The 22,425-nt window shown below is 37.8% G+C and overlaps 2 protein-coding genes across 4 annotated transcripts; one reads left to right on the top strand and one right to left on the bottom strand.

Moving 5' to 3' along the window:
- Positions 1-6,860: 6,860 nt before the first annotated feature.
- Positions 6,861-17,702, top strand: LOC143890695 (protein DETOXIFICATION 27-like). 2 transcript variants are annotated; one of them, XR_013255213.1, is made up of 13 exons: positions 6,861-7,186; positions 8,150-8,691; positions 8,941-9,027; positions 9,122-9,178; positions 13,726-13,964; positions 14,075-14,193; positions 14,498-14,584; positions 14,658-14,791; positions 16,453-16,515; positions 16,753-16,829; positions 17,039-17,084; positions 17,178-17,271; positions 17,438-17,702. XR_013255213.1 is itself a non-coding variant. In XM_077395378.1 (8 exons), exons 1-8 carry the CDS (start codon positions 6,899-6,901, stop codon positions 14,760-14,762), a joined length of 1,524 nt encoding a protein of 507 aa, XP_077251493.1. In that variant the 5' UTR covers positions 6,861-6,898; the 3' UTR covers positions 14,763-15,139. The 2 variants fall into 2 exon arrangements, 1 of the variants encoding a protein (XP_077251493.1); XM_077395378.1 differs by lacking the exons at positions 16,453-16,515; positions 16,753-16,829; positions 17,039-17,084; positions 17,178-17,271; positions 17,438-17,702 and having other exon boundaries at positions 14,658-15,139.
- A 2,518-nt stretch (positions 17,703-20,220) lies between these two features.
- Positions 20,221-21,526, bottom strand: LOC143890712 (E3 ubiquitin-protein ligase ATL6-like). 2 transcript variants are annotated; one of them, XM_077395393.1, is made up of 2 exons: positions 21,313-21,526; positions 20,221-20,935 (listed from the first exon to the last, which is right to left on the bottom strand). In XM_077395393.1, exons 1-2 carry the CDS (start codon positions 21,354-21,356, stop codon positions 20,380-20,382), a joined length of 600 nt encoding a protein of 199 aa, XP_077251508.1. In that variant the 5' UTR covers positions 21,357-21,526; the 3' UTR covers positions 20,221-20,379. The 2 variants fall into 2 exon arrangements, with proteins under 2 accessions (XP_077251508.1, XP_077251507.1); XM_077395392.1 differs by having other exon boundaries at positions 20,221-21,518.
- Positions 21,527-22,425: the final 899 nt, after the last annotated feature.

A 22,425-nucleotide genomic window follows, 5' to 3' on the forward strand; every position in this document is an offset into this window, starting at 1 on the left:
TTTTGCCAGATTCCTGCAACAACATTACCAAGAAAAGCCCAACCTCAATACCATTCCAAAAAAAGAGAGAAAAGAAAGCCTAACCTTAATAAGCCATTTTCTGATACCCAGTTAAAGATTAGAGATGTTCTGCCAAGGGTACTTCAATAAAAACCTTGGAAATTTGATTCTAACATGACTGGTAGTAGGTTGTGTTAATCCATAGATACACTTGCAAGATAAAGTATAATTTTCTTCAAACACTTTAAACTTGAAGACTCGATAAGAGTTTGCTCAATTTTTGGATCATCCATAACTAAACAGATAGCCCTTCACACACGCAAGTATCTTGAACACATTGGTTGCAACCCACATAAATGGCATAAAGCTGGTAGAAGGAAACTGCATTACTTCAAAATTTATTTTCATAATAGATAAAGGGAAACGATATCAGCAGAACCATGTTTTGATAATTGCACTAACTCATCTTGTCTTTTATTATTTAAAGTGCTGTCAAATGTTATTATAGTTCTCAAAAAGCTATCACAAGCCAATTAAAAAAGGAAAAGATAAGACGAGTTTGTGCAATTATTAAACATGGTAGTGCCAATATCAGTAGCCTAGATAAATGCTTCTCCCTTGTGTTATATTATTTACGAGATTGACAGAGTAAAAATGAGTGTCTTGTTGAAAACTGAGAGATCGCTAATCTCTTAAAACCAGGTCAAACACGATGTGCATCCAATGATAAGATGAGATTCAAGAAACACAAACTAAAGATATGGATAAGTAGCTGTCTATTGAGAAGTTATGGCGAGATTTGTGTATAAAAAAATTAGGGAGGAGCCAACTGAGTTATGTTTTGTCGACATGATAAGTAGGTTGGCAAATTGGTATCTGTGGAAGCTACATGAGAAGAAAGTCATTTCACAATAAGAGAAGAGAAATTTTCTAGGGGAATTTAGATTATTTTTCAGTCCCTGAATGAAAGACATGTAAGCGTAGAATTACAAAATGTTGAAAGAAGAATAAGATATTGCTAAGTGACTTATTTGCAATCACATAACAGAGAGCTGGAGTGGAAAAGAAATAGAATGGATGGAAAGGGGACATAAGGAAATTTGCACATATAAAGAGCTGTTTTCCCTGTCTAGAGGGATGTGGCAAAACATAAAGATATGCACAGAACATAAGATGTGATAGAAGGAATGGTATCAAACAAAATTACCAAATAGAATACCATTCTAAACAAAATCTGGCAGCTTTCATGGAAGTATAACTGTAGCCAGATTAATAATCTCTTGTAGGAAAAGTTGGAAAACACGGAAAAGAATATTGCACAATAAATAGTAGAGAATTTACATAGAAAGAGAAATTAATTATCTATTAATGTTACAATGATTATTTATTAATAATCTCATTCTTCTCTCGTCTCCCATCCAGGATTTTGAGGAAATCCAAGATTCTAAAATCGGTGAATCCAAACAGCCCCCTTAAGGAACATCCCTAAACTGTTTCCGTAATTCAATGGCCCATGTGTATGAGCAAGGCTCTCTCATATTAAATAACACGATGAATAAAAAGAAAATTAGAACTTCTCTCTGCCACAAGCTGACTACACAAATCCACAAGGATAGAAAATATAACTAAATGACCAAAGGACATAAATCTGTACATATCATAAATAATACAACATGCATACAAAGAAAAGATTATATAGAGGTAATGATTTTATTTCCCACACATCCATAACTGTATTGACTCAAACTCTAAAATAAACAACCTTTCTACCATAGTCCTAAGTCCTAACCAATGACTAGCCTCAAGAAACATAGTAAGAGATTATGATAAAATTTTGTGGAAGATTATCATAATCCATGTCACCAAATCTAACTTAACTATCTAATCTACCACCCATACAATTAGCGGTAAAGGTTCCCATCAAAGGTAGAGATTCTAATAAAATTCTCCAATTAAGAAATGCAATTAAAATTCGCACACAATGCTGAATAATGATGACCGATGTATGCTGAAGATGTTGACTGACATATGTTGAAGAATGTGTCTCTTGGAAGAGGAGGGCATACGAACCTCAAGGAATGACTACCTCAGTAGGCTGGATGGAACTCAAGTCTTTATTGATGAGTCATCATGGGCTGATTTTGAATATCTATCCTCATGTAAATATACCTAAATGGGAAAGTCATTATGGGTCAATTTTAGCTACTGATACTCATGAAAGTGAGAATTACTTTTTCAGGCACGCACTTTTAAAGAAATGAAGTATCTCAATTGAAAAGAGTTGCTATGTTAAGAATGCAACTCAAGTGAGACAACTCAACTGAAATATGCTAAAGAAAAAAAAAATTGAAAGATAGAGAAACAAATAAGAAAAGATGAAGAGAAGGGAAACCTGGCAACTTTTGACGGCAAACTAGCAGCATAGTGAGAAAACTCCAGGTATTTTGGCGATGTAGAAAAGTTTTTAAGGGTGTTGGTATTTTAGTAAGGACAATAGAGAAAGACACACGTATCACAAATGGGTGCATTGTTTCGATTGTGCTGCAGTGACGTCTGTTGTTGGAGGCGTGAGATCAAGGGAGCACCGTTAGACCCAATCAGAGGTCTGTCGGCCGAGGCTGTGGGGCTTGTTGGGATCTCTCTTTTCATCTTCTTCTTCAACACATGCGACTTTGGTTGTCATTTTGGACTCTTACGAGGTTTGCAATGCTTGCGGAAGGTGACACGATGTTCTTCGGGCTAGATCTAGGTTGGGTGATAGGAGGCGACAACATTGGGTGGTCGTGGCGAGAAGCAGGGTTGGATACGGTTTTGGAATAAGATTATATATGGAATTTTAGACTGGGTTACGTGGTGGTCACCCGAACTGTTAAATCGATCGTCCACCAGAGTACGTTGTCGCTACAGTTGTGGTCAGGCCGAAGTAGGAACAAGCCGCTCTAATACATAATAAACAAGAGATTCTACTCATCTTGATTATTTTTCATCAACAATAACGGGTGATTATATAAAGCACTTTGAGATAAAACATGGCAAGAGATACTGATAAGATTTTGAGGATAATCAGCCTAATCCATATTACCTAATCTATCACACTTACAATCTAAGTCAAATTCTCTTAAAATGAGCAATCAAAATCTAATCTACTCTAACAATTTTACGTTGATTTTTTGGCATTTTTGCTGATTCTTCTTCTTACTCATTTTTTTTTTTACTTCTTATATTCTTTCTTTTTCTCTTTTTTCTTCTTCCTCTTGCACGGCAAAAGGTGTGAAACTATCAGTTACTCCAAAAAGCTTAAGCTGTTGGAGATGGTGTTATTTAATCTTTTATACTTCAACACTCTCCCTCACGTGTGACCTCACTTTTTAGGGTTGGCCTACATGTGGCACATGTGGCCCCTCTCTGGGGTTAGCCATTACATGTGGATTTCTTTATACCGGGGAGCATGGCCTTTGCACTAATACCATGTGAAGCAACAAGTTACTCCAAATGCTAAAGCTCTTGAAGTAACTAAGTAGTTTCACATGGTATCAGAGCAAAGTTGCGATCCTGGAACCTGTGGGTTATGGGCCCACCACGCTTTTGCCGCGTGGTGGCAAGTATATGGCAAGACTGATGGAGAAAGAAAAGGATGCGCCTTTTATATTGTTGAGAAGTTTTTTGTATGTCTTTATAAGCTCTGATACCATGTGAAACTATGCCTTACTCCAAAAGCTTAAGGTGTTGGAGTTGGCCTTATTTAATCTTTTATACTTCAACAAGAGGGTTAGAGATGGCGTTATTTAATCTTTTATACTTCAACAAGAGGGCCCTGCTTGGATTCATGGAAAAGTTTGGAAAGGAAATATTTCTAAAATTTCCTTCTTTTTTTTTAACACATGGAAAGAGATAACATGAACAAGCCCTATTCAATTTTGACATGGAAAGACCGTCAATTTATGATAATATCCCTCCAAATTAACAAACCATAGTAAAATAATTTCCCTCTGAATGAAGGAAAGAAAAAAAAATCTCAGGAAAAACTTTGAACTTTTCCATCAGAATTTTTTTTCTTGCAATCCAAACAGGGCCTTTGGCGCCCTAGACCTGGCAAAAGTGACCCGTGCCCGCGGGTTGACCCGGCCCACCCGCAAATTTGCGGGCACGGGTCTAAGTTTTCGTGACCCGTGAAAAATCAACCCGCGGGTGACCCAACCCGCAAAAACACGGGTCGGGTCGGGTCAACCCGCGGGCACCCGCATTTTTACAGTATGTTTAAATTTTTGTGAGAATGTTATCGTCACTCACGCTGTTTGTTTTTTTACGAGGGAACTCCTCACTTTATAAAAAGTACGGTATGTCCGGCACCCTAGGATTATCCAAACCGTCCATTAGATGGGCCGTACCCTAAATAGGTTATGCTCCAAAATTATTTCCATCGGTTGATTCTAACCCTCCGATCTATAGAGGGTTAGGATCAACCCTCTAACATCAAGATTGGAGGGATAGGATCATCCTATGGAAATGATTTTTGGAGCATAACCTATTTAGGCTATGGCCCATCTAATGGACGGTTTGGATCATCCTATGGTGTGGGCCATACCATACTTTTAATAAAGTGAGTGCCCAGTAGTGTTGTTAACATTTCAATGTGATTTTTATTTTATTATAATTTGCTATCAAGCTTCTCTTTTGGTAATTTCTCGGCAAGTGGGCATTGTGGGTGCACATATACGCTCATCGAAAATGTTGGTAGCAAATGTAAAAAGGTAAAAAAAAGTAATCAAGAAAAAAGTAAAATAGCGAAACTATAAAGTGTTAAATGAAAAATTACGTAGAAATGATGATAGATTGTAAAATTACCAACAAAAATACAAATAACCTGTAGAATGTTATGACAATTACAGGAAAATTATATGCTGTCAAATCAAAATAGTGATTACAATCCCATATTTGCAGCATATTTGCGGGTGCCCGCGGGCCGCGCGGGTCACGAGAATTTTGACCCGCAAAAATGCGGGTCATTTGATAACCCGACCCGTATGACCCGCACCCGCATCACCCGCGGGTTGACCCGGCCCGGCCCACCCGTTTGCCAGGTCTACTACCCAGTGTGAAAGGATATGCAAAACACTGGCCATTCCTCTCCACAGTTATCATTAGCAGTATTCCAAATATGAATAGACTTTGTCGGATATGACACGATACTCGGTAAACACGAGCTTCTCGTGTCCATTACAGCCTTAAGTCGGTATCACATGTGGAAGAATTGGTGGAATGGCTATTTTTAATGAGTGGAAATATCATTTTCCACCCCACACACACATAGATATGTGCCCTACAGTTGGACATCAGATAATTCCATCCTTATAAAACCCTCCTTTTAGCCTTTTGACATTAACTTTACAGAATAGTCTCAACTTTTGATAGTAACTTTTTCAAGCTAAAAGCTCTAGTATATCTTTTCATTTAATTTCCAAGTAAGTTGTGATCAATCGTAAGTCATTGTTTGGTCCCACACATAGATAATTAGGTATAATCGCAACCGTTGAACCAGTTAAAGGGGCTCGTATCATCTGATCTAGATGAAATTGAAGGAAATGGACGGATTTTAAGTGTCAGTTTGAATCATTGGACCTGATTACACCCATATGGACACCTTTAGGCCCTGTTTGGATTGAACAGAAACCATTTCCCCCATAAGTTTTTCCAAGTTTTTTTTTAGAGGGACATCATTATTAGAGAAAACGGTTTCTACACACGTGTAGATAAGTTATCTACACACTAGCTTAAAATACAGTGGAGGCCCAGATTGTTTGGGTGATCCAAACCATTCCTTTGATTGGCCCTCACATAGATAGGGTGTCCACAAAGAATCAGCTCCATAGGATCATCCTAACCCTTCGAACCGTGGAGGCAAAAAATGGACAGATTTGTGAAGGTTTATACACGTTCATTTTACCTCCACAAATCGTAGGGTTGGGATGATCCTATAGAGTTGATTTTTTATGGACACCCTATCTATGTGAGGGCCAATCAAATGAATGGTTTGGATCACCCAACAATATGCCCTCTACTGTATTTTAAGCTAGTGTGTAGATAACTTGTCTACACATGTGTGTAGAAACCGTTTTCTCTTATTATAAATATATGAATTGAAAGTCTCACTAGATAATAAAACTTGAACAATGCAAACTCAAGCAATTATTGAGAAGTTTTTCTTTGCCAAACTTTCCAGAAAATCCATGCAATCCAAACAGGGATTTTACAATCCAGGATTTTACAATTTAAAACCTGCATTTTATAAACTAAACATGATTTTACAATCCTAAAATGTACAGGCTTTAGCTTATAAAATCCATGTTTTAGGCACTTCCACACATGGTAGTGCCTAATTTTAAGGATGAGTTTGGATTGCTGGAATTAGTAACTGGATTCCACCAGATTTTAGCTTTTGGTTTAAAAAAAAAATGGACGTAATCAGAGTGGCAAAAACCATATCGGGGATTGTTCCTAGGGTTGTTACTATTCACCTTGCCCTTGTGACATCCTCGGATCATCCCTCTAGTAAAGATTAATCCATTAGTTCAAACGGCATCAATGAAAATCATTTTCAATTAATCTTTCTCCCTTGATCTAGGTCAACCAAATTCATGATCAATTCCAAAGCTTCACCTTATTCCATCTTCATTTAAGAAGAAAATCATTTTCAATATATCACTTCCCTCACCCTGTATAATGATTTATTATCCCCCCTTTTTCCACAGAACACTCATTTAGGGCAAAAATTGTAGTCATAACAGAGGGGGGTGTCCCAGGGAAGAAAAGGGCGCCAATATATCACTCCCTCTCCCTATATAATTCCACCCTGTTCTCAACATTTTCATTCAAGGCCAGATAAATCTAGGGAGACGTGATGGAAAAAGAACAAGAGAAAGTTCCTTTGTTACAGCAAGAAAAAGTACCAGCTACTCTAGTAGGAGAGCAAAATGAAAAGCAAGATGAAGGTGGTGATCTAGTTTGGAGGGTATGGATTGAATCTAAGAAGCTATGGCCAATTGTGGGTCCCACCATCTTCACACGGTTAGCCATGTTCGCCATGAACGTGATCACTCTAGCATTTTCCGGCCACCTCGGTGACGTCGAGCTCGCTGCCATGTCCATTGTCAACACTGTTATCACCGGATTCAACTTTGGTCTCATGGTAAGAAGAAGACGTGTTTTTTACATCTAACCCTCTCCAGACCCCGCAATGGCCGGAGCCTCATGTACTGGGCTGCCCTTATTACAGAGGAATATGATATCAACACAATCATATTTTGATATTTTTGCTAACCAATCTTGTCTTTTAGTGTTGAAAGAGCTGTCGGGAGGTTATTACTTCTCCCAAAATGCTCTGATGAGCCAACTAAAGAATAAATGACAGCTGAGGTGCAAATATCAAAATAGGGTTGTGCTGATAACATTTCCCTTCATAGATTCTTGTCTAAACTTTAATTTCTTGATGGGTTCTGCTTAGTACCCTTAGGTTCTATTTGGTTGCAAGACAAATATTTCTGATGGAAATTTTGTTCTTAGAACTTTTGTCTTTCTATAATTTAGAGGCAAAAGATATGATTATGGCTAATTTAGAGGGATGTTATTATAAATTGAAGGTCCCTCTAAGTAAAAGTTGAGAAGGATTAGTTCAAATCATCTTTTTTATGTGTAAAAAAGTAAGAAAATTTAGAAATATTTTTCCTTTCCAAACTTTTCCAGAAAAAACTCCTGCATTCCAAATAGGGCCTTATTAAGGCCAGGAATTTTTATTTTTTTTACATTGATAAACTAGTGTCTCCCAGTGGTTAGAGGGATGAGGCTTGTGGGAGAAAGTGAGAGATTTGAGAGGGCATTGAGATGAGAGTGAGAAGTGGCTAAAAATTAGGAAAAAGCCAATCCTATTTTGAGTATAGTTTTTGGTTTCTTGATTTTTAGCCACTTCAGACCCTTCTCTCACCACTCGGAGACACTAGTTTATCATGAACAAAAAAAAAAATCATGGCAGCGAAACACGTCCTAAGGTTTAATTTCTTGATGGGTTTTTGCTAACGAGTGCTATTAAATGCTCTTCGAAACATGAATTTACATGAGTTTTGATAATGTAAATGGGTTTTGATGGGTGATTCAGTTGGGAATGGCTAGTGCTCTCGAAACGCTATGTGGGCAGGCATTTGGTGCCAAACGGGACTACATGTTGGGAATCTACTTGCAAAGAGCTTGGATTATTCTCTTCCTTTTTGCGGTCCTCCTCCTTCCAATGTACATTTTTACTACACCAATTCTCAAGCTTATTGGCCAGCCTCATGACATTGCAGAGTTATCGGGAATTGTTGCAATTTGGTTTATTCCACAACATTTCTCTATGGCTTTTCAGCTTCCTCTAAGCAGGTTTTTGCAGTGCCAATTAAAGACTATGGTTGTGGCTTGGGTCACTGGTGTAGCTCTGCTTATTCACACATTTTTAAGCTGGGTTTTTATCTATTGGCTTGAAGGGGGGCTCTTTGGTGCTGCCATGGCCATGAATATCTCGTGGTGGCTCACAGTTTTGTGTTTCTTTGCTTATTCGGCTTTTGGGGGATGCCCTCTATCTTGGATTGGGTTCTCTTTTGAGGCCTTTTGTGGGCTCTGGGAATTCCTCAAACTATCTATAGCCTCTGGCATAATGATCTGGTATATCTCTCTTGTTAAAGTATAAATGATCAAATAACACCAATTTTTTAACAGCTTAAGCGTTTGAAGTAATTAGTTGTTTCACATGGTATTAGAGTTATTTGCCTCTCCTACAACTCCTTTATATTAAAAATCCATGTGTAAGGCCACCCTAAAAAGAGGTCCCACACACAAGTTTATTTCATTGGCAAGTTCTTACAACTGAGAGAATTGAACTAATCTTGGGGTGGGTTTTTCTTCATTATGCAGCTTAGAAAACTGGTATTACAGATTGTTGATTCTACTAGCAGGGTATATGAAGAATGCTGAGGTTTCACTTGATGCTCTATCCATATGGTTAGTAGCGTTGTTCTGTTTTTTTCTTAAGCTGTTCTTCTTTGATATTAGCTGTGTTAATTAGTAATTAGGAATATTAACTTTTGATTGACAGTATGACCATCAATGGGTGGCAGATGATGATTCCTTTCGCTTTCTTTGCAGCCACTGGGTAATTTTCCACTCTTCTCTATGCCTGTCACTTTTCTAATGATGCCTTGACTGCCACGTTTAGGATTTGTTTGGATTGCCAGAAATAGGAATCGGAATGGGAATCCGATTCCAATTCTCCTCAAAATAAAATTGGGAAAATTAAAATAAAATTTGATGAAAGTTTTTAATTAAAATTTGATTCTGATCAGGGTGGAATCAGAATACCACCTCTTTGGGTGGAGCGGAGAACAAATTCCTGCATTTTATCCCTTTAATTCAGCCCCATTATGGTTTTTGCCACTCAGATTACGTCCATATTTTTAACCAGAAGCTAAAATCTGGCGGAATCCAGCTGCTAATTACAGAAATCGAAACTCATCGTTAAAATTAGGCACTGCCATGTGTGGAAGTGACTAAATATATGAGTAGTTACAACTTACAACAATATTTTCCAATGGTCACTTTCCTAGGGCCGTTTGGATACAAGGGTTTTATACTCCAGGATTGTAAAATCCTTGAATTTACAGCCTAAAACATAAATTTTATAAGCTAAAACCTAGATTGTACATTTTTAGGATTGTAAAACCATGTTTAGTTTATAAAATCCAGGTTTTAAATTGTAGAATCCTGGATTATAAAACCCCTGTTTAGATTGCGCGCGTGAATTTTCTGGAAAGTTTGGCAAAGAAAAACTTTTCAACAAATTCTTGATTTGGCATTGTTCAAGTCTTATTATCTAGAGAGACCTTCAATTTATAAATTTATAATGACATCCCTCTAAATAACCCATGACCATACCATTTCTCTCTAAATTGTGGGAACAAAGAAAAAACTTGGAAAAACGTCTGCGGGAAATGGTTTCCGTGCAATCAACCGGGCCTAAATGTGTCAATATGGGTGTAATCAGGTCCATTGATTCAAACTGAAGCTGAAAATCCGGCTATTTCCATCAATTTCACCTAGATCAGTTGATATTAGCCCCTTGATCCATGTCCAGTATGTGCGGGACAAGGATCTTGTAGTTTAACTCGTTCAACTGTCACGATTATACCTAATCAAGAAATGACTATTACTATTGATTAGGGCTGCAACTCGGGTCGGGCGGGTCGGGTTTTGGAGAACCCAACCCTACCCGAGAAATATCTCGGGTCGGGTCAGGTTGGGTTTTTTCACGTTGATGCAATTTTTTAAGGAAAATTCTTGTTTGGCAAGGCAACTCAACTCATAGAAGTAGAAATTACACTCACACTACACTTGAATCAAACAATGATGTAATTACACTCACATTACACTTGAATCAAACAATGCTCTAATCAAACAATGTTGTAATTACAATCAAACAATGCTGAATCAAACACTTGAATCAACTCAACTCATAGAAGCAGAAATTAGACTCACATACAATAACAGTGGGTGCGTGGGTTTTCACTTTTAACTTTTAACTAACAATAGAAAAAAATGTACATACTATAACTTATGTAACTCGGGTCGGGCCCCTTCAAACCCGGCTCGACCAGAGATTCATGCGGGCTTTTGAATGCTCAACCCAGCTCGACCCGAAACCCATGAAACTTGAACCAACCCAGGCTATTTTCGGGTCGGGTCGATGCGGGTCAGGTAAAACCCGGCTCGAGTTGCAGCCCTACTATTGATCACAATTCACAACTTAGTGGGAAATTAAATGAAAATGATTATTTGAGCTTTTAGCTTGAAAAAGTTACTATCAAAAGTTGAGACTATCCTGTAGAGTCACTGTAAAAAATATAAAAGCAAAAAAGTGTAATGAGGGTTTTAAAAGGATGGAATTATCTTATGTCCAACTGTAGGGCACATATATTTGTGTGTGGGGTGGAAAATGATATTTTCACTCATTAAAAATAGCCATTCCATTTGTGATACCTACTTGAGGCTGTAATGGACACGAGAAGCTCGTCTTTGCCTGGAATCGTGTCATATCCGACAAAATCTATTCATATTTGGAATACTGCTATTGATAACTGTGGAGAGGAATGGCCATTGTCTTGCATATCCTTTCACACTGGGTAGGGCAATTGCAAGAAAAAAATTTCTGATGAAAAAGTTTAAAGCTTGGGCAATGATATCTTCACTCCCTCTACATTACGCGCACGCTCCCCTTATAGCGTGATTTGACGTGAAAAGTGGGCAACTTTGACGCTTTTTGACGTCAAATCATGTTATAAGGGTAGCGTGCGCGTAATGCAGTGGGGTGAAAATATCATCTCCCAAAAGTTTTTCCTGAGATTTTTCTTTCTTTCCATCATTTAGAGGGAAATTATTTTACGATGGTTTGTTAATTTAGAGGGATATTATCATAAATTGAAGGTCTTTCCAAGTCAAAATTGAATAGGGCTGTTCAAGTTATCTCTTTTCATGTGTTAAAAAAAGTATGAAATTTTAGGAATATTTCCTTTCCAAACTTTTCCATGAATCCAAACAGGGCCCTCTTGCCGCAGAAGGATGAAGAAAAAATAGAAAAAGAAAGAATAGAAAAAAAGGAAAAAAAAATGAGTAAGAAGAAGAATCACCAAAAAATGCCAAAAAATCAACTTAAATTTTTTAGAGTAAATTAGATTTTGATTGCTGATTTTAAGGGAATTTGACTGTTGATTGTAAGAGTGATACATTAGGTAATATGGATTAGGATGATCTTCCTCAACATCTTATCATTATCTCCTGCGATGTTTTATCTTAAAGTGCTTTACATAATCACCTGTTATTGTTGATGAAAATTAACCAAGATGAGTAGAATCTCTTCTTAATCATGTATTAGAGCAGCTCGTTCCTACTTCGGCCTGACCACAACTGTAGCGACAACGTACTCTGGTGGACGATAGATTTAATAGTTTGCGTGACCTCCACACAAATACTAAAATCTAAAAACTCATTGATAATCTTATTCCAAAGCCATATCCAACCTTGCTTCTAGCCATGACCACCCAATGTTGTCCCCCTATCACCCAACCTAGATATTGCCCGAAGGATATTGTGTCACCTTCCACAACCAATCCAAACCTCGGAGTCCAAAACAACAACCAAAGTTGCATATGTTGAAGAAGAAGATGAAAAGCGAGATCCCAACAAGCCCCACAGCCTCCGTCGAAAGACCTCCTCCGATTGGGGCGAACGGTGCTCCCTTGATCTCACGCCTCCAGCAACGACAGAAGTCGCTGAAGCGCAATCGAAACACTGCACCCCTTTGTGATCCGCGCGCCTTTCTCTTTTGTCCTTAGTAAAATACCAACACCCTTCAAAAATTTTCTACATTGCCAAAATACCTAAAGTTTTCTAACTATGCTGCCAGTTTACTATCAAAAGTTGCTAGGTTTTGCCCATAAAAAAAAAGGTTGCTAGGGTTCCCTTCTCTTCATCTTTTCTTATTTTCCCCCATCTTTCAAATTCCATTTTTTTCTTTAGCATATTTCAGTTGAGTCACTTGAGTTTCATTCTTGACATAACAACTATTTTCAGTCGAGATACTTCATTTCTTTGGAAGTGCGTGCCTGGAAGCGTGCCTCAAAGAGTAATTCTAACTGTCATGAGTATCAGTAGCTAAAATTGACCCGTGATGACTCATCAAGGTCTATTTCCATGAGGATCGATATTCAAAATCAGCACATGATGACTCATTCATAAAGGCTTAAGTTCCATCCAGCCTACTGAGGCAGTCTTTCCTTGAGGTTCATATGCACACATCTTCCAAGAGACACATTCTTCAGCATAAATCATTCAACATCTTCAGCATACATTGGCCATCGATATTTAGCAGAGTGTGCAAATTTTAATTGCATTTCTTAATTAGAGAATTTTATTATAATAAATTGTACGTTGATTTTTCACCCCATATACATTTGAGGGGACATGTTAGAGTAGATTAGATTTCGATCGTTGATTATTAGGGAACCTCGTTGATTATTAGGGAACCTTGAACTTTGATGGGAGCCTTTACCTTTAATTGTACGGGTGGTAGCTTAGATAGTTAAGTTAGATTTGGTAACATGGATTATGATGATCTTCCACAAAATTTTATCATGAGCTCTGCTAGGAGAATGGGATTCCGATTTGGGGGAAAAAAGGGCTTCAATCATTAGAGCCACGTCCACTAAAAGACAAATGGAGGGAGCTCGAATCCCCATAAAAGCATGAAATACACATTGAAAAGGGTCAAATCAACGGCCATTGCAGCCCCATTTTTATTTTCCAAACGGAATCCCGTTTTCAAAGTGTTTTCCTTTTATCCTCTTACATGTTTATCTCTAAGTGTCTTATATAAGTACAGAAGTTAACCAAGATTAGTGGAATCTCTTGTTTATCAAAACTACAAAAAAAAAAAAAAAAGGCCAAAACATTGGGTTGCTAATGTTACTAATACCAGGACAACCCCAAAATGTTACCAAGTGCTTCTTGAAATGCCCTATCTCATCGTAATTTGTACTCTCTCTCTATCTTTATCTCTCACAAACACAGACACATTGATATGCTCATATGATAAACATAGATATGCTAATATGATTTCCCTTCTGATATGTTATGATAATGATAATTCAGTATAAGAGTTTCTAACGAGCTAGGCGCGGGCAATGGAAAAGCAGCCAAATTTGCGACCATTGTCTCTGTGGTGACATCGACTATCATGGGCCTCTTCTTTTTCGTTCTAATACTCGGCTTCCACGACAAATTTGCTCTCATCTTTACCTCAAGCAATGTTGTTCTCCAAGCAGTTGACAGATTATCAATTTTGTTGGCCTTCACTATTTTCCTAAACAGCGTTCAGCCAATTCTCTCCGGTGAGTCACTTGTTCCATAGTTTTAAAACTCCCCCGCATCATCGTGAGCCCATTTACAATGATTGAGAATGTCGTTCAATTTTCACCATAGAAATGCCCCATTGTTTCAGGTGTTGCTGTGGGTTCGGGGTGGCAAGCATCGGTGGCGTATATAAATATTGGGTGTTACTATTTGATCGGACTTCCACTTGGCATTCTCATGGCATCCTTGTTCAATTTGGGAGTTGAGGTAAATTGAAATGTTTCTTGCTTTATGAAGTTGATAATATATGCAGATATTCAAAAAGAACAGTGGGGCCCACTTCATAGGAATCCAAACCATTCATTTGTTGGGCATCTACCTCATAAATCATCCCCGTAGGATGATCCTAACCCTCCGATCTGTAAATGAATTCACATTAACGGTTTGGATCATCCTATCAAGTGCGTCCTACTGTACTTTTCAAAAAAAAATACTAGACTTCGCTCGCACACAACACATAAAATCTCTTTGTTGTACAACTTAATTTTGTAACATGATATAACAACAACAGGGAATATGGCTTGGTATGATTGGTGGGACTATCATTCAAACGTTGATATTGGCTGTCATCACAATTCGGTGTGATTGGGAGAAAGAGGTAACTGTCATAGTAGTTCTTCTTTGTCTTCCCATCCTTAAGCAGTTTAATTGATTTAAGATTTGACTTCCAGACTGAAAAAGCTAGCACCCGTATGGATAAATGGGCGGTTCTCAATCGATCTCAAAGGGGCCATGGAGCGGAAGCAAATAAAGATGAAGACTCGAGGGTGTCCTAAGATCCGATGATTGGATACTTTTTGAATGGGTCGGTTGGATCCCGGAAATTGATTTTATAGAGAACTTTTTTATGTTGTTTGGTTGATATCCTTCGTTTTATTCTGCAAATTGAATTATTGTGGTTTGGTTGAGATGCAAGATTGGGTTGGGTCCTCTTCCATTCTTCCAGCATGTGCGAAGATCCACAAATGGTGTGGCGGACGGCCTTGCTAGGGGGAGGGCGTGGAGAAGGACAATTTGGAACTATTCAATTTTCTCTCCCCTTGAGTCTTTCATTTGATGTGTTATCGTTTTATCTCTTTGCCATTGACCATGTCGGTCTCTTCTTTTGTTTAGAGAAATTCGTTACCATTCAAAAATAAACATGGTATTCACATATATGTTTACTGTAATGGATAGCTGTGTAGCTCTCCCTAGAGTCTTTCAAGTGTTGAGGAACAAATTCCTCATTTGGCTCACTATTTTCTTATTCTACATATTTAACCAGAGGAGCAAATTCCTCATTTGGCTCACTATTTTCTTATTCTATATATTTAACCAGAGTTAAAAGAGTAGTTTTTACTTAAATTAAAAACCCATTCTAATGGCTAATTTAGTGGGAAATATGATCTCAACCAAAGGAGATCTCAACCTCTTCAAAATGAAACTGGTGGATTTGCCAGGCAATTTTGCGGAAAGCCATTTCGCGGCTAACTTTTGCAACGGGAGACTAGCCATGTTAGTTTGAATAAGACAAAATCTGCTAAAAAATGAGCATGTGTGGTTATTCGCTCCTGCCAAATGGCTTTGAGCGAAATTGCCTAGCAAATCCTAACTGGGAATCTACTACAATAAGCTGGGATGAAAAGAAGAGAGTTTTTTCCTTTTTTTTGAAAATTGCATGAGAATTACACATCACATTTTTTGACTTTTTTGAACAAATGCACCCATTCAACTCATATAATTTCAATCTTACCTCCCTAGACATGCAGCTTCTGTGTATACCTCCTTTTAAAGAGAAAGATATACACTGTATTCCTGTGTATAGAAAGGAATACCCTAGAACAGAGCTCTTTCTCACCGTCACATTTCCCCTGTCTCTCTGGCCTTGCTCCCCATGCCATCTCTGTCTCTCTCTCTCGCTCTCTCTTCTTCTTTCTCAACAGAGCTCTTTCTCACCGTGACATTTCCCCTATCTCTCTGGCTTTGCTCCCCACGCCATCTCTCTCTCTCTCTCTCTCTCTCTCTCTCTCTCTCTCTCTCTCTCTCTCTCTCTCTTCTCATGTCTTCTTCTTCTTTCTCATGTTCCCTAAAATTCCAACACCTAAAATTCCATTTAGAACCTTTCCAACTATGCTTCCCAAATCTGTTTCCCTTCCAATTCCGTATTCCCTTTCCTACTTCTAAATGAATTGCTGCGCTGCATGATTTCAAGTTTAATGGCTTTTAAACAAAACGTATAAACAATTTCAAAACGTACTCCATTGTTTCTTTTTAAACAAAACGGATTTTAATGGTTGTTAATCCATATTAATGGCTTTCTTTCCGATTGAAATTCTAATGTTTTTTGTAAACCTTTGAATTTCAGCTTAGCCTTTCCCTTTCAATTGAGATTCTAATGGGATTTTTCGTAAACCTTTAAATTCAGGGTTAGGGCTTCCCTTTAATTTGAGATTCTAATGGATTTCCTGTAAACCTTTGAATTGCTAGGAATTTGAGATTCCATCATCTATCCCCTCTCTACTACATACTTTCAATAGCTCTGGATCTAAGGTAAATTGGTTGCAACCATAGATATTTCTATGACTTTGTTTGAGAGAGTTATTTTTTTCTTTTTGCTTTTATTCTTTAATTTCATTTTATTTTTTTATATGTTGGGTTATTTACAGGGATTTCCACATTATGATGAGTTATTTTTAGTTGATCAAAACCCAGCATTTTTCTTCTTCTTTTCATTTTGAGGTATATGTTGCTTTTGTTCTATTTCGTATTCTAATGGTCGAATTACAGGTTGTTTCTTCAGGAATTCCGAAATTGGGACTCTACTACTAGGTCAATGAAACTGGTGTATACGATTGCATATGAGGGTAGGAATTTTTCTTAGAAATCCCTGAAAGAGGGACACAATGAACATCTCCTGTGGTGTGGGGATTGTGTTTTTTTTTTCTTTAAGAATTAGGGTTTTCCAGCAATTCCCATTTCTTTAACAAATAGGGTTCTTAAGAATTAGGGTTCTTCTTTGGATTTCAGGTTGCTATTAAGCTTAACATTTGGGTTCTTCTTTTTGGATTTTCAGGTTGCTATTAAGCTTAACATTTGGGTTATTCTTTTTGGATTCTCAGGTTGCTTTTAAGCTTAACATTTGGGTTATTCTTTTTCAATTTTCAGGTTGCTTTTAAGCTTAAAACCCGGGTTCTTCTTCTTTGGATTTTCAGGTTGCTGTAAAGCTTAAAATCTGGATTCTTATTTTTGGATTTTCAGGTTGCTTTTAAGCTTATCATGTGGGTTTCTTCTTCTTTGGATATTCAGGTTGCTATTAAGCTTAAAATCTGGGTTCTTCTTTTTGGATTTTCAGGTTGACATTAAGTTTAACATTTTGAATATTATTTGGGTGATCATATTTTCTCCCAATTTGTTTCTATTTTGTTCTTTATTTGTACTACATTTTTCTTATTGTTGGTGCTTATGCCCACAGATTTAGGAATACATGCGCACTTAGTAGGACAACTGCACTATCGCTTTGAAGGAGTTATCATTTGCTATGTAGTGGGATTGTTTGCTTCTCTTTTTTGCCCCAATTTCTTCGTTCCCTTTTGATTTATTTTGACATTATTTGGCATGATTTTGATGAAATTTTATATTTCAGAGAATGTGTAAGTTGGATGTTCATATAAAAGCCAAAAGAAGATAATGACATTCCATTTTTGTAATGGATGCCTTCATCAAAATTGGGCCCAAGTTTAACTTTTAAACTCGAGCATTGTGGCCGGGCATTACAAATTATGGTTGAAGACTTGGAGGCATTCGTAGAATGGGAAATTTTATATGATGTGTGGGCATAAAGTTCAGTATTTTTCAAAAAAGTACATTATGGCCCACTTCATTGGGAGCATAATGTCCTCAATTGGTTCGATTAGGCATCTACAACTGTCAATCAGTATAGTCCCAAATGCTGATAGATGATGTTAGGCTATGATGAGCCCTTGGATGGGGTTAAATTATCAAAATTTTGGGTCTGGTGATTCCTATCTTCAAATCTTTCATTTTTCAAAAGAGCCAAAATTATGAATTGATTAAAATATAATTCATAATCCTGATTTATTAGAAATTTTTATAAAAGAAATTATATCTATCTATCTATTACTATAAGCTGGGAGGAAAAGAAGAGAGTTTTTTTATTTTTTTGAAAATTATATGAGAATTACACATCACATTTTTTGACTTCTTTTAACAAATGCACCCATTCAGCTCATATAATTTCAATCTTACCCCCCTCCTTTATGGTTTTTTAATGTAAAATTAAAACCCCATAAGAGGTCTCTCTGGAACTCACAGACGTCTCTTTCTCTCCTCTTCTGATTTTGTAGTTTGATTCTGCACTTTCCAGTTCTTCTAAGGTTTCCACAGTTAGTTTTTTCATCATCTTCCCTGTATGTGTGAGGTAAAACCCTTATGATCTATTATCTTTGTTCTTCTATTTTGGGTTGTCTCCCCTATTGTATGCTATTTTCCTGGTTTGGGGTTTTCCTCTTTTATCTTATATGAATTTCTTAGGGTTTGCAATGTAATTTTCTAAATCTGTTTAAGAACCAGTTTGGATAATCTATGACTCTCTTTTTTCTTTTTATTTTCCTGGTTTGGGGTTTTCCCCTTTTATCTTATATGAATTTCTTAGAGTTTGCAATGTAATTTTCTAAATCTGTTTAAGAACCAGTTTGGATAATCTGTGATTCTCTTTTTTCTTTTTATATATATATTTTACTTTGGTTTGGGGTTTGGGTTTCTTTTCTTTTTCGTTTTTCAGCAGTGCGGTTTGCCCAGTCCAACCAAACCCTCATCCCATTTGTATTCAAGTCCAAGCCGTGCTCTTTTCTTTTTTTTGTCAAGTTGGTCTTCTATGGGCAACCCAAATGCATTTCCCTTGCCTTTCTTTTTCTTTTTTTCTCTTTTTTTTATTCGATTTTAGCTGGTCTCTCTTTAGATTTACATTCCCTTTTTTCTTCTTATTCTTTTGGCGATTGATTACAGGAATCAGTGACTTCGGCTGGATTTGCAGAGATTTCTGCAACATGAAAGATGATTTTACAATTTCTAATCTTAACTCTTGCGAAATCTATCTCAAGGATTGGTTTCGGGCTCTCTTTGTTCATCGGCTGGGGAGTTCTCAAGTTTCATTTATTTCCGTACTTCAACTACATTATTTCCATTTTTCAGCTGGATTATGTTTTATGTTTTTAACGACTAATTATGGTCATTACATCCTGACTGTAGGGGCTGTTAAGCCCAGGATGAGGAGTAAGATATGGCACAAAAAAGGCATGCTTATGCTTCCTTGAATACATGTACTGTATAATTGTGTTTTTTGGGCTTTTCAGGCTTATAGTTACTGCATTTTAATTTTTTTTATTGACTTGGTTCTTGGCTTTACATATTTTGTCCTATATGGCTGTGGCTATTTGGGTTTCAAGTCTAAAACAATTAAAGGGCTTTACGTGGATGTTTCCTTTTCTCTATAATATGTAGAGGAATTTGTCCGACTTTTCTTACTTTGGTTTACAATTTCCAATTAGCTTCTCACTGCCATGTAATGCTCAATACGCACAGTCCTTTAAGCGAAATGCATACCACAATGTCAGATGAAATTAGCCAGCTGGATTTCGCGGAATATAATTTCAATCTTACCCCCCTCCTTTATGGTTTTTTAATAAAAAATCTATAGGGTGATCTTGACCATCCGATTTAAGAGGAATTATGGAAACATCTATAGATTGGAAGGCTAGGATCAGCCTATGGAAATGATTTTTGGGGCACAACCTATTTATGTTGTGTTCCATCACATGGACGGTTTGGATCAACCTATGACGTGGTCCGTACAGTTCTTTGTCGGCCCGTGCATCGCACTGGTTTTTTACTAGTATGTTATAATCTACCACTTGATAATGGCACGTGTAACTCCCCTCAAACAAGCATTGCCTTCACTGTTTGATCCAAGACCCTCTTTGGATTCCAAGACATTTCTAAGGGAAAATTTCTCTCTCATAAGTTATGTTCTTTCTATGATTAAGAGGGAAACAATATATTTATGGTTGATTTAGAGGGATAACATCATAAATTGAAGGTCCTAATTCATCCGGAATTTTCCAAGGGCCTACCGAACCCAAACCAAAATTGGGTTGAACCTGACCAGCTTACCCAACCCAAAAAGTCCGGTGTAGAATAGCTGGATGCCACATTAGTAGGACCTAAGATACTTCGATGGGCGGTCCAATTTGAAATCGAATTTGACCGACTCAAACATATTACAAATGTGACGGACTCAAAAAGAGGGTCCGAGCTACAATATGAAAACGGTCAGACTATAAGGATCCGAATGGACAGTGATTCGTTGAAACACCGAATCTTGAACACAATACAAAATCATTCAAATGTCCAACCAAAGGAGCTTCCGCTTTCTTTCGGCGACTTAATAGAAAACGTCCGGGAAAAAATCCCAGCCGGCAAGCTAAAACCCCATTTCTCCGACATAGACCTCCAATGAAACCCTCCACCGTTCCTTCCTCTACTACTCCCTTCTCCTCCGTTATTAACACTCTCTCTCCGAACACTTTCTCCGGAAATCCTCATTCCGCCAATCGTATAATCATTCTTCTTCTGTTTCAAAATATCATTTCTCATATTTTCCGGCAACCGGAGCGTGAATCTCTCCACGTCCTCTCCAGGCTTTATCAGCGAATGGCCTGTAGAATGCGACCGAGGGAATTTTCCGGCAATTCTTGGCCGGAAAGATCCATATCTTGGTGGCGGTGTGTGCATAGGGTTTATAACCTCCTGCGAAGAGTTTCCCTCCCGATTGCCGGCGATATTGATCACCACGTCAGCACTGGCAATCTCCAAATCGGATCCCGGCGAATCGGCGATTGCCGATTCAGATCTAGACTCTCCGTGAACAGATACTGGTGGGAGGAGATCAGATCTGCAAACAGGACAAGTAGTGTGAGACAAAAGCCATGCATCTATACAATCAGTATGAAAAATATGGCTACATTGAGGAAGTATTCGAAGAGTCTCCTCATCCTCAAACTCATTCAAACAAACTACACACTCCAGATTTCCTTTTCCTTGTTTTAGCCTCTTCACTACAGAGTATTCAAAGATCGGAAAATTCTCGATCACGGCGAGATTTAGCCCCCTAGCCGCCGGCCGGTGAGATCGTCCTCCCATATTTCCGCCGTGTGCACTGCCGTGGCCATCACCGGCACACTGGCGAATGTAAATCGAGAAGTATCCGAGTAAGAAGAATACACTAATCAAGATTATGACAATGATAGCCAAGGATGGGCTGAAACGCACGTTGATGTTGCTGAAGCCATTTCCATCCTGCAATGAATCTCCATCAGCCATGGTGAGTGAGGCTAGCTGTAGGAAAATAAATCCGTGCAGAAAAATGAACAGAAGGCTGTGATTAATTCTCTTCTCTTTCGTCATCTGAAACAGGAGCCTTGTAGGTTTTCCTAGCTGTGGGGTTTCATTTCATTTATATAGTTTTTCATCTGGACCGGTCTCCTCTATCGTGAGCCGTTGGGTATATTGCATGATGCTTTGTACGTGCACAAAGAAAGCGGAAGCTCGAAGGAGAGTCTCTCCTTATAAGGAGTGCAAGATATGCATGAATCTCCTAAAACTATCGTTTTCGTCGTGCTGATGTCAGCTTATGGTCGGGTGACACGTGGCGAGTCTTGTCTCGTTGTTATTAAATTAATTAATAAAATGTGATATTCTCGTGAGAATTTTAAATTTCTGAGAAGAGAATAGAAATAGTAGACTGATATCGGCACTACCATCTTTCTATAAAGGCACCATTCACTTTTTAAATGTTGAAGATTGTCCGTTGATTTTGTGGCCCCCAGCATTCTCAATAATGATATGATTTTATTATTTTAGAATTGCTTTTGAATTAGTTTTTTTTTATTATTTAAGTCTAAATTATGGCTTAGGAATTAGAATCACTGAATCTTGGTAGTGGCCCACTTGATTAAAGAATGGATTTGTGACACGTGTATGATTCATCCTATGTTAATATAGTAGTAACAAAATCCCTTTCATATTTAGCAAAATCTTTTTTAGATGTATAAAAGGAAAGGAAATAAAGAGTGGAAGTGAGGAGCAGATAAAGAAGGTTTAATATTTTATTAGGAAAATGCTTCAAATAAGGTTACTTTTATGCTTTTTCCTAAAAAACAATTATCGGGTCTCACTTATGCTGATTAGGGCTGCAACTTGAGCCGGGTTTTACCCGGCCCGCATCGACCCGACCCGAAAATAGCCTGGGTTGGGTTCAGGTTTCATGGGTTTCGGGTCGAGCTGAGTTGAGCATTCAAAAGCCCGCATGAATCTCGGGTCGAGCCGGGTTTGAAGGGGCCCGACCCGACCCGAGTTACATAAGTTATATAGTATGTACATTTC

Source organism: Tasmannia lanceolata, unplaced genomic scaffold, assembly GCF_043159265.1.
Source record: "Tasmannia lanceolata isolate RefF3 unplaced genomic scaffold, GAP_Taslan_0.1 ptg000013l, whole genome shotgun sequence".
NCBI lineage: Eukaryota > Viridiplantae > Streptophyta > Magnoliopsida > Canellales > Winteraceae > Tasmannia > Tasmannia lanceolata.